We start from the raw sequence: 12,695 nt of genomic DNA on the forward strand, positions 1-12,695 counted from the left end.
AGTCCAGAGCAAATCTTTGTCACCGCATATGCTTCATATTATGTCAGACTATTTTTTTTCAATAATTCAATTGAACTGTTATAATTATAAAAAAAACACGGATAAGATTTGATTCCATTTTAATATTTTTTTCTCAAAATAATTGAAATGCAGTTTTGCAAAGAAATGTCACCAAAAAATATAAATTTGTCAATCACTTTATTTTATTTTAACCTTCCCTCTTCTTTTTTTTACGAAAAGCGGACATAAAAGTTATCTGTCTCCTATGAGTGTAAGAAGTTTCATCAGAGATATAAAATAAAATAGAAAGAAAACAAAGCTGTAAGTAAAAACTAAACACAAAATAAACTTGATAAAAAACACTATATTATTTATTTATGAGGACAAACTTGCCCCGATTTATTTCACAATTAGAGTACCTAAGTAATCATACTCTCACTGGCCGCATTATGAATATGATAATTTTTACAGTTGTCAGATTCATATAAAAATGAAGTGGGTCGAGAAAATCGTCTCGATAACCTCAAAATTGTGTGCAAATGCGAATGTTTTTGTGTGCAGTGCATAAGTGGTGCTAATAAAACATTTTAATTTAAGTCTTAATCGCCAGACGGTACAAAATGCCATCCAAGAAGAAAAAATACAACGCGCGCTTTCCCGCGGTAAGTTGTATTGCGTCTAAGGGTGGTTTTTTCAGTTGATAAGCTTTTGCGTTCTTCGACATGACCTAGCCTTAATTTTTTTGCAGGGGCGGATCAAAAAGATAATGCAGACGGACGAGGAAGTCGGGAAGGTCGCTCAAGCTGTTCCAGTCATAATTTATATCCTTTTCAATGTGTTTTTACGGACATATCCCATTTCTTATTTATAACGGTGAGCGCGCACTGAATACGTTTGTTTACAAATAATGATGGTACGTAGTAATCTTTAACGTGATTTTATATTTGAATAATATATTTGAATTGTTACGATTACAATTAATCTTCAAGGCTGTGGCAATAATGCATATTTCGTAATAATTTAGTCAGGTTTTAAAGATGAATCATGGAACTCAAGACATTTTTAAAATTTAAAACGTCACGTAAATCTACGACAGTCTTAACTGTTTTTTTTTCACTTCATATTATTATTTAGGTTCCCTCTTAATTTAAGTTATTCTTATTTTTTTTCTTTTTATCAGAGAGTAGTGCTTTTGGTTATATGACAATATTGTTATATTGTTGAAAAAGCTTACCCCAAATGGTGGGCTTCATTTCAAGAATTTCCAAACCCTTTAAAAAACCAAATACATTGAACACTTTATACAACACTTTTGTACACAGTAACTTGGAGTTTGCATCCGTTGTGTGGAGCCCACAATACATAACAAACATAGAAAGGATTAAAAATGTTCAAGGAATTTTTTTTGAATACCTACATTATAAAAACAATTAAAAGTATTTATTCCATCTGCCAGTCTGTAGCACTAACTATGCAAAACACTCTTTCCTTATCGTCCTTGCTCTAACTATAATGCTTTTTGTTCATCTATTGATATTTTATTTTATTTGGGAAACTAACAGTTCTACATACATATTTATTGTAAACAAACATATATCCGCGATATATTTTTATTTTTTAACAGTAAGTTATTGTTAATTGGGCAAGATTAGGACAAGGAAGCTTGAAGAGAGGATAAGGAAGGGAAGGAAGATGTACATATTTATTATTATAATGTCTACCAAATTACATAATGCATTTTTAGTGTAAATTTTAAATCTGACAGAGTGATGTTTGTGTAATCTATGTCTTTAAATTTTGTACTGTACACTGAAAAAGTCATACGAAAAAAACATTTTTTACATAATGTTTTACTTATTGGTACATGAAACAGGTGGTACCGTCTACAAATCCTGGCTGGCGTTCCAGTGCTAACCCAAATGTATGGGAGCGAAGTATGGAATTGGAAAAATAATTATGACAGTAGGTTGAATGCTACCAAAATGCGATCTCTCAGACAAATGTGTGGTAAAACTATGTATGTATATAAAACTATGCACAAATGTCGAGATCTGTGGCTGAGACAAGCATTATCGACAGAATCAAGAAAGGGTTGCCGCTTTTGTTTGGACATGTCGAGCGAATGGATAGCGAAAAAATGGCTAGAAGAATCTACGATGTGAATGTTGATGGATGCAGAAAACGAGAAAGACCGAGAAAGACATGGCACAATCAAGTCCATCAAATACATAAAGATGGACACGAATAGGAATAATCGGCGTGCGTGCATGAGGAGATGTATGAATGTAGAGGATTCGAGGTATGTATGCAAAGACATAGTGATTTGGCGTTCTATTCTCTCTGCCTACCCCTATGGAAAAACGGCGTGATGGTTTGTTCGCTTTTTGTTTGTACCACAAAGGTAAAAATGCTTTTATTTTTGTTTTTAAATTTTAAAACCTAATTTTTTTCTTAAATAGCATTTCTGATCAATTATTTACCATATTTAAGTCATTAGAACACATTTGATTGGATTATTATTTTATCTTTATATCTGCTTGTCAAAAGGTAATTATGTAAAACTTTAAAGTATTTTTTTTATCAGAATTATCTTAGAAAATGATTGTTTTTATCTAGTGTTTATTTACTTTATTTTTTAATGGCGCGATATTGAAAGATGAGCATTTTAAAATGGCAAAATCCTACAATTTCAGAAGTCTTTAAAGTGTAAATGCTTGATATTAATTATAAATTAGAATTTTGAAAAATTAATTGCTCTTCTATATATTTATTAGTAATATGTAAATGTCGCACCCCCAGAAGTACACTGTGGTACGTCTGTATCGGCCATTTTAAAGAAGAGCAAAAATTGATTAATTTTCTCAACTTAATGTATTTTGACTTCGCAATGGCCAGCATTATTTGTGGTATTTGCTCATTTGACTGTTAAAATGTCAGAAGAACACTTTAGCATCTACTTAATGAGGAAGTTTAGTGCTATGGGAAATTGGATCTAAAAAGTGTTTTTTTAAACACAGTAAAAGTAGAGCATTTAGTTGTATGACCAAGTTTCTCTAAAATGTATGAAAATAAACTAATTGAAATATTACGTCACAAGTTCTTCGAATCGAATGGCCATCCCCCAATTCTCCCCTATTTAATGTGTTTCTCCATTCATCTTTACTTTTATTTCTTTTTTTCTTTTTTTTAGAACGAATTACATGTTAAGTGTAATAGTTATGTTTAAATTTATTTCAGCAGAGAGGGAAAACATTTTTGAGAAGGGGAGTATAAAAGTCTAGGCATTTACAGGGCTTATGACCTGTCATTGGCTGGTTTAAGTGACCACTTTACACACTGTAACATTCACCATTCTGCCCATGTTTGAACATCCACATTTCCTCAACTCTCCCATCTGTTGATTTTTTCGAAGTAAAAGAGCTAAAACCTTTATCACGTGGGTGAGATTCATCCGGCTGAACCAAATCACCTACTAGGCAACGCCTGAAAACAATTTTCCAATTTTTATACTTCTTCTTTTACCAGGTAGTTAATTCAACAATGTTTGAGTATGTCCAAATGCTTGCAGACTGGCTGGATTTCCTCCCTAGGGAGTTGTTCATATTTTATTTCAACAGAGAGGGAAAACATTTTTGAGAAGGGGAATATGGAAGTCTAGGCATTTACAGGGCTTATGACCTGTCATTGGCTGGTGTTATGATTTAATTTTTGTTATTTTCTATAATATTTTATGTACTTTTAACTGTGTATTGTAAGAGCCCTAATAAATAAATGATGATGATGATGAAGACAGCCATTTTGTTTCCATTGCCCAGGCCTCGAAGTCTGGATGGTGATGGTATTTATTCAGTGATCATTCCTTAACTCCCTCACACCTCGTACCCTGGAGCTGTTTGTGGAGTCTCTCCTCACCAAGTCCCTTCAGGTGACGCAGAGTAGGAACGCCAAGACCCTCAGCCCGTCACACCTCAAGCAGTGCATCCTAGCCGAGTCGAGGTTCGACTTCTTGAAGGATATGGTGAGAAAATTACTATTAAATAATTGTCCAAATCTGCACCATCTTTTGCCTGAAAATATCTTCAATTTATTACAATATTTTGAGATTGTCCAAATGTTTGTAGACAAAATACTGGATTTCACCCCTTAGGGAGTCATTATGATTTACAAATTACAACAGAGATAGAGAACATTTTAGAGAAGGGCATATGCGGCTAGGCATTTACAGGGGTTATCACCTGTCGTTGGCTGGTTTAAGTGGCCACTTAACACACTGCCCTATGGGTGAATTCTGACTTGCATTAGTGTGCATGCTTCTGGGTGTGTAAAACAGTGCATGAGATCTCGCTCTAGTATAGTTATTGGGAACATACAAACTGATCTCTTTCAGTATATTTGGATTATATATACTTTCAGAAATCAGCCTATAGAAATGTTTCTCAAGATAAATTTGACGACGACATTCGAGGGTGTCCCTGCTAGAAATAATGATGAATAACATATAACGATATACATAAAAGACCTTAGAACTCACGAGAACACAGAGTCACGAGTTATAAGATGCACTCGAGTGCAGCCGACACATCCTGACAACGGGTTTCGATACGATTTTTGATAAAATGCTTTTTCTGTTTCCAATAAGCATTAATTATTTAATAACCGCTATGTAAATGTATAATGGAGGAATACTGGAAATCTTGATTATATTTATAGAGATATTAAAGATATTTGATGCAATGTGTACTGGCTATGCATCACCGGGAAGGGAGAGTTAAAGAAACGAGTGGCTAAATTTCAGTCATATTTGTCTCTACATATCGACAATTTAGCAGCATTAATTTCCTTCTCAATCATTACTTTCCATTCTTAATGTTATTCTTCCAGAGATTCTCAGTCTACATTACATAATGGGTTTAAATACCCCATCGAGTAATGCTGACTATAATAACTGTTAAATATGTGTCGCACCATGACTTATTGTCTATTGGCGGCTGTACGCACTCGTCGAGACACCGGAGACAGGCCGAGATGGAGTATGTACATGGTGCTCTCGTCGAGTCTCGCTCTCTCGCGCCTCGCCTCGGTCGGTCTCGGACGTCTCGGTCTCTTGTCGGGATTGTGGACAATAATTTTCTAATAATTTGTGTAATCTGCAAGTTTAATCTAGCAGAAAAAACCCGCACTGAGGTTAAGACATTTTTAAAATACAGTATACTTTTTTGTATGAAAAAAATAAGCTGGAATAATCGGCTAGTCTCTTGGCTCACCGCAGGCGCTGGGCGCGCTTTATTAATATTAATATTTATATTAGGATAAAAATACAAACGGTGGAAATGATTTAAAATAAATTCTAATTATTTATTTATTTTTCTGTAGATAAAGTTACAGTAAAACATGGTTATGGTCAGTCAAATATAATGGTAAGCTGCGCATAATCGCTTTCATACACGGTTCGTCCCTGGTATATGGTGATATTGATTGTTAAAGTATTATTCATATATATTCGTACCAACTCAACACAGGACTTTGTTTCCACGGAGTCGGTATTTGTATCTCATTTAAGTGTGATAAAAATAAATTACACGATGGGCATGGGCCCGTGAAGTAATGCAGACTACAATTGCCAAATAAATAAATAAATAATATTAACATTACGCACAAAGAGACATTCTAAATTCCTCACAAGTGTACCGACATTTAAAAATACATTATTTGTTGTAATCATTACTCGATAGTTTTTTCCTGAAACAAGTTTGCCCAGAATTTGCAAGCAGATATAATATATATCGATATCACTGGAAGGAAATTACCTATTATTTTTGTATTATCTTTGCTTATCTAATTTTGCAATGATTTTGGTTTGCTACGCAATAATCCTTGCTGACATAATACACATTTTGATTACTGTATTTTTGATGTCATTACAATATAATTTAGACTACTTACAAACACAGTTTTTGTAATGATGGCGTAACCCTTAATTGTGTGGCGTATCTAATATGATGCATACCACAAAAATGACCATAAAATTACCTAAAACAAATAATATTATTATTATTTAAAAAAAATATTTTTTTTAATATTCATTTGGACCCCTGTATTTAGTAGCCTTACGTGTCACGTACAAGGCTAAGGTACTCAGAAAAAAATCGTTTTGCTTGTCTTGGAAATGGGATGTTCGATCACTGGTCCAATCACCATGTTGCAAAGTCCAAGAACAATGGCGCGTGATGACTACTTTTAACGACAGTGTGGATATCTGTTAAGGATATTCCATCTTTCCCGCATTCTGCTTCAAGATTATGGCGTTGTAAACTGAAAAATGGGCACTGAAATAACAGATGTTCGATACTCTGTGGAGAAATATCATCATTCCTTAATTAAAACCCATATAGGTTAACTTATAATATTAGAAATCAAACACTGATTTGAGTCTACTGAACACTTTATTTTATTTTTACAAATATAAAAATAAAAACTTCGTGACAATTGTTTCGCAATCGACAATCTATATAGGTAACTTCTCATAGCTCCGTGTCAGGGAAAAATTTGGGTCGTTTCGAAAGTACTTTGGTGATGACGACGGAAGTTTGCTGCATCAGCCAGCGTTGGGAAAATCATTTTAGTGAGAAGTGCGCGGTAATGATCCTCCCATAATAATATTATAACTAACAGCTATTTTTATTAAAAATATTAAATTCAATATTTGACTGTTCCTAATTGTTACAACTAAATTAACTTGCGAGTGCCTGGCCGGGTTCTTCTTCTCTTATCAGCTCGTTTCTCTCCACTGCTGGATTTATGCCTTTTCCAAATTTTTCCATGTTTTTCTGTCCTGGGCACTCTGTTTCCATCCATGGCCCACGATCCATCTCCTCTGCGGTCTCCCTACTTTCCTTTTACCTTCGTAGGGTCTCCAGTTTAGTATTCTGGGGGTCCACCTGTCGACTTCTTGTCTCGCCACATGACCCGCCCACTGCCATTTTTGTCTTCCCACTCTTTCTGCGATATCGGTCGCCTTTGTACGGCGTCTTATTTTTTTAAAGAAATATTTGCATTCTTATGATTTACCCGAATATTTCATTAAGAGGGCCATTTTCAACAAGTTGTAAAACACTTACTATTAGAAAATGGAATCGAGTTGGGGTAGAGTGGGATTCGAACCACAAACCTTTGGTCCGTGAGTCCGAGACACTAGCCACAGGACCACAACCCGATATATTTTTATTTATTTTATTATCTTCTCATTCCTTATTCGGTCTCTCAAGGAGACGCCCAACATTTGTCTTTCCATAGACCGCTGAGTGCACTTAATTTTGCGAATACTTCTAGCAGTGAGTGACATGGTTTCAGCTTTCCAAACGTAGCCCGACTCCCTTTTTTTTCATGTGCATGCATGAGATAAATTCACTAATCAAAGAGTTATGTGGCCAAAATTATATTTACGTATTTATAGAATCTCTCTGTAAAGTGCCCTTGAAGTATTATATTATGAAAATGGCGCTAGGTAAGTTATCCATGATAAAAATAATACTAATTCTGGGTATTTTTCAGGTAAAAAATATACCCGATGTATCGCAAGCCGAAGAGAGAGAAGCCGCTCAGCACAGAAGTGCCGACAGTTCTCCCACTGCCTCCCGCTTTCCTGAGGCTAAACCGAGGCAACCTCGCCCCGCCACTTCTAGTCAGCACAACGGGCAGTCCAGTGACTCCGGTAGTGATTACGAACCCACAAACAAGCGGATCAAAAACCCACACGGCAACGGCAAGAACATGCGTCAACACCCGACAAGATTGGAGGCCTTCGACACCCACGTTCCGACCATCCACAAACCAGAGAATCCACCGCAGACTTTACAAAGCACATCCACATCGTTTCAACCGAGGCCGAATCGACTGCCGAACTTCTACCAAGAAACGCTCAGAGAAGACGAAGACGACAAAAAGGAACCGGCGTACAGCTCTGTGATCCAACCTAATCCGGATTATACACGGTCACCGGGATTTTACAAACAAACTGAAACCGCAGTCGGAAGAACGACGTTTCCAAATCCCGGATTCAAAGACAGCTTCGGCACATTTTCCGAAGTCAAATTACCAGAGTCAACTGTGCCTCGATTGCACATCGATTTATCCAAAGGTTTTCTCGACACAAACATTGTCAAAACGCCGACGACACCGATGTTTCATTTGGACCTTTCGTCAATTCCTCTGACGCCACAGGCTGAAAGAAACAACCCCGCTTTCAAGCCGACGTTGGTGAGGCAGCCGCGAACGCCCGTTTTCAAGGACAGCGGCAACTTCAGAAACGTGCTGCACAAATCCGAGAGCTTGAATCAGTATACGCCGTCGAAAAAAGGGCCGCCCGCTTTGCAGACGTTGAAGCGCGCGACTTCCCTCTACGACAATTCGTCCGGCTCGGGAATCGTCGACGAAGTGGAAGACCTCAGCGTTCCAAAGATCAAGATCGACATTACAAACGACGGTCAAGCGCCGAAGATTCACTTGGACATGTCGAATTACAAGTTCGATTTGGAAAGTAGCGCTTCGAATTCTTCTCTTTTACCTACCCGGAGAAGAAAGAGTTCGATCACGAATGAGCCGCCACCTTTGCTGCCGATTAAGACGCCTCCCGCTACACTGACATCCAATTCCCTGCGTAAAAATCCTTCAATGGACATAGACGAAGACTATGATACATAAGTCTCTTTAAGCTTTTCGAAGACTCGATTCTATTTCCGCATCTTCAATCATTTTTTAACTAGAAAATCAAACTATCCTCAAAGGAACTTACTATAGTATGACCGATGCTTACTGGCGTAGCAGTGAGGGGGCCGTTGTAACATTTCTGTTTACGAATTTCGTACTAAAACTGGCTGTTCGCTAATGAAGGCTGGGCAGATTTTAAGCCTCAAATCTTTCACCGTCTTGTCTTTCAAGTATGAGGAAAAATTTCAGTTTTAAGAAATACCTTTTGGAAATTTAATTTATTTAATTATTTAACCCATGTCCACTGGAGCATGTGGAGTTTTCGAAATCCCCAGGGCTCTGTGGCCAATTGCTGTGTGTCCTCCCAAGCCAGGTCTGCGTCCTGTAGTTCAGACGCAAACTGCCGACGAACAGTAAACTGTTGACGTCCGGGATCGCGAGAACCTGATGCCTTGTAAAGTAGACAAGCTTGATTACGGTTGTCACTTGAGTTTTCTGCGTTCATTGTCTTATTTCTACATTCCTTACGAAGTCATACCACCTCCGCACGCCCAGTATTCTTCTGAGGCACCGATTCTTGAAACTCGATAGTTTGCCGTTTTGGGCCCTAGCGATGTGCCACGTTTCGCATCCGTAGAGTAAACATTTGATCTAAACACAGATTCATGCCATTGAACGTGGCGCCTGCTAATCCTAGTCGCACTCCCAGCTCCATTTTCTAAGCTGAAAGCTACTGTGTTCCGATACGTATTTTCTTATACTAATTCGGAAAGCTGGGGGTCAGTGCTATATAACATCTCTGCGTCCTGACGGGTCACCCTAAATTGGTTCTCGCCCTCCGAGACCAGGTTTTTAAAGTGCCTGGCTTCTGAGTGGAGGCGAGTGCTCTCATATAGCCAGATCTCCCAGGTCCTTAAGGTGCGGTGCAATTATGAATCTTATTGCGGGGGTAGAGAAGATGTAATTTTTATATACGGCCACACCGATGATCAAATGTCAAATGATGTATAAATTTGATTAAAAAACGGAAGAAAACGATAATGGTTTGGTCGATAGGGAAATATCACATACTACAAATACTCGTAAAAAAACATGTGAAATGAATTTAGAAAAATTATTTGTATTTTCAAAATCAATATGGATAGTGTGGGGAGATGTTTTCATGCATAATTTTGAAAATGAAATTGTTAAAAAAATATGTCTTTTCAAAAACGCGACATGCTTGGCCTCGACAAAAGTGACATCAAGATTCGTGATGATGTTCTATTTAAATTTAAACGGTCACAAACAAAGTTCAAAATTCAACCGAACCGTGACGTATTAGGGGCGTGGCCAATGCAATGAACCATTTCTGCAGGAATTTAAAATCGTAAATTTTAAAAAAAATTAAGCCACTAATAAGTATAAATAATTTATTTTATTTCATCATTCCCTTTCCGTACCCAATGGCGCATACGTTTAATCATCAGTGTGGCCAGATATAAAGCCAAGTGTAAACGCATGCAAAAAATAAAAATCTCAAAATTAATCATTTTCTAGGGGGTAGAGTAGATTCAGAATAGCAGCCCTGGTATTTAAAACTCGCAGCCCTTTCGATGACTTGGCCTAACTAACAAAGTCAGGGGATGTTACACATTGCATTTATTTTTAAATCAATTCTTGCATAGCAGCTATTTAGCCTATCAACAATGTCTTGACGACCGAGTCATAAAAAATTAACATGAGTTAAGGACTTGTTTTTTTAATACATTTTTTTGCATCAAAACGGGTCTGCAAGCCTGATCACACCACAGAACACTCCGCCTTGAGAACATCACATTGTTATTATTGTGATCTCACTGGGAATAGATCCCGGAACCCCTATGCGCGAAGCAAGCATAAAAATTGAGAGTAAATTTAATATTTTCTGATAAAAAGTACAAAAAATAGGTTTGCGTAGATTTTTAAAATACGATTCTCAATTAGGCACATTATATAGATGTGATGTCTTCGTAACTATTGGAAATATAAAATGAAGAATGCATTGAAGTTAGTAAATATAAGTATATGACCACATACCGACTTTTTATGTCTACCGGTTTCGAGACGTACCCGTCTCTTCGTCAGGACACTCACTCCGCCAGCATGCGAATACTAAAATACACTTTTACCTTTACATTCTGCAACATATCACAAAATATTATTAACTTAAATTTGTTGCAACAAACATTTTTGATAAGGGAATATGGTAGTTTAGGCATTTACAGGCCTTATGATCTGTCACTGGCTGGTTTAGTTTGCGCTTTACACACTGTGCAATATTCACTATTCTGCCTATGTTTAAACATGCACATATCCTCAACTCCTGCCTGGTTAAATTTGCACTTTGCACACTGTGCAATATTCACTATTCTGCCTATGTTTAAACATGCACATATCCTCAACTCCTGCCTGGTTAAATTTGCACTTTGCACACTGTGTAATATTCACTATTCTGCTCATGTTTAAACATGCACATTTCCTCAACTCTTCCATCTGTTGACTTTTGTGAAGTAAAGCAGCTAAAACCTCTATCATGCGGCCGAGATTTTTCTGGCTGAACCAATCCACCTACTAGGCAACGCCTGAAAACAATTTTTCAATTTTTATAGTTCTTAGTTAATCCAACAAAGTTTTGAGTATGTCCAAATGTTTGCAGACATGCTGGATTTCCTGCTGTTATACCCTATGGTGGGATATAAGATCAGTAATAAGACTTGGTACAGTTAACTGTGGTTTACTGTAAATACTTATCATTTCTATGTTTAGAGGGGGACTGTTTACAGACAACTGTAGATATATTGTTGTTACCAACAATATACCTACATTCCTTACTTGTTGATTTTTATTTATTTATTTATTTTTGCACCACAACAGGCCATTGGGCCTAATTACAGTGGTGAATTACATCACAGAAAACCCAGGCTTGAGAAAAATCACATATTATATTTTTGTGTTCTCACCGGGAATCGAACCCGGAACCTTCCGCATGTGAGTCAAGCGTGTTGACCACTACACCACGGAGGCCGCCTCACTTACACCTCCTAAGGGCGTTATTTACATCTAAATTTGTTACAACAGAGAGGGTAAACATTTTTGATAAGGGAATATGGTAGTTTAGTCATTTACAGGGCTTATGACCTTTTATTCTCTGGTTTAATTTGCGCTTTACACACTGCGTAACATTCACCATTCTGACCATGTTTAATGAGGAAATCCAGCCTGACAAACATTTGGACATACTCAAAACATTATTGAATTATTAGCCTAATTTTAGTGCATGTTCGGACATGGTGGTGTTTGCATCGCCTTTAATTCTGCATGTAATGTATGTATTTTTTTTGTACATTCTACGCATACTTGCCGGCCTCGTGATGTAATGGTCAGCGCATTTGCCTACCACGCTAGAGATCTCGTGTTCGATTCCCGACATGGTTTATATGTAATATTTATTTAAAAGGGTATTTTTACACTAGAATATTTTATAGTCCCTGGACTTGTACCTGAAGCGTACAACTGATCATCTTATCTTATCTTCATGTAACAAAAAAAAGATCAAGATACTCTGCAATTGGTGTGCTAATGCAGTGCCCTATGCACTATAAGGTGCGGAAAGGGAATGATGATGATGTATACTACGGCGATGGTAAAGGTGAAAGTGTATTTGCATGTTGGTGTAGTGTCTTGACGAGAGAGACGGGTATGTCTCGAAACCGGTAGATATAGAAAATGGCTATATACAAATATTTAATTACATTTAGTAAAATGTTTGACAGCAAAGTTAATGCTTTGAACATAAATAATAATGAATTTACCAGTGGTTTGCATGTACATATAATTTTAAGGAAGTGAAAAATTCACAATTTTTGTATAAACCTGACAATATCCCTTGTATCATTATAAGTTAAATTGAAGCTTAAAGCTGATGCGTGTACATCCAAGCACTTGGTTAAAAATAGATGCAAACCGAA

General features: G+C 36.9%; 1 protein-coding gene across 1 annotated transcript; it reads left to right on the forward strand.

Moving 5' to 3' along the window:
* The first annotated feature begins 472 nt into the window (after nt 1-472).
* NC2alpha (negative cofactor 2 alpha) lies at nt 473-10,222 on the forward strand. Its single transcript, XM_088238672.1, has 4 exons — nt 473-662; nt 749-821; nt 3,876-4,018; nt 7,552-10,222. Exons 1-4 carry the CDS (start codon nt 621-623, stop codon nt 8,698-8,700), a joined length of 1,407 nt encoding a protein of 468 aa, XP_088094798.1. The 5' UTR covers nt 473-620; the 3' UTR covers nt 8,701-10,222.
* The last annotated feature ends 2,473 nt before the right edge of the window (nt 10,223-12,695 follow it).

The sequence above is a fragment of the Micrasema longulum genome, unplaced genomic scaffold, assembly GCF_059751315.1.
Source record: "Micrasema longulum isolate JH-2025_06_02 unplaced genomic scaffold, ASM5975131v1 h1tg000003l, whole genome shotgun sequence".
NCBI lineage: Eukaryota > Metazoa > Arthropoda > Insecta > Trichoptera > Brachycentridae > Micrasema > Micrasema longulum.

Coding starts and splice junctions, on each gene's coding strand:
- NC2alpha (XM_088238672.1), top strand. CDS start 621: ATGCCATCCAAGAAGAAAAAATACAACGCGCGCTTTCCCGCG. Junction 663..748: donor ACAACGCGCGCTTTCCCGCG/GTAAGTTGTATT, acceptor ATTTTTTTGCAG/GGGCGGATCAAAAAGATAAT. Junction 4,019..7,551: donor TCGACTTCTTGAAGGATATG/GTGAGAAAATTA, acceptor GGTATTTTTCAG/GTAAAAAATATACCCGATGT.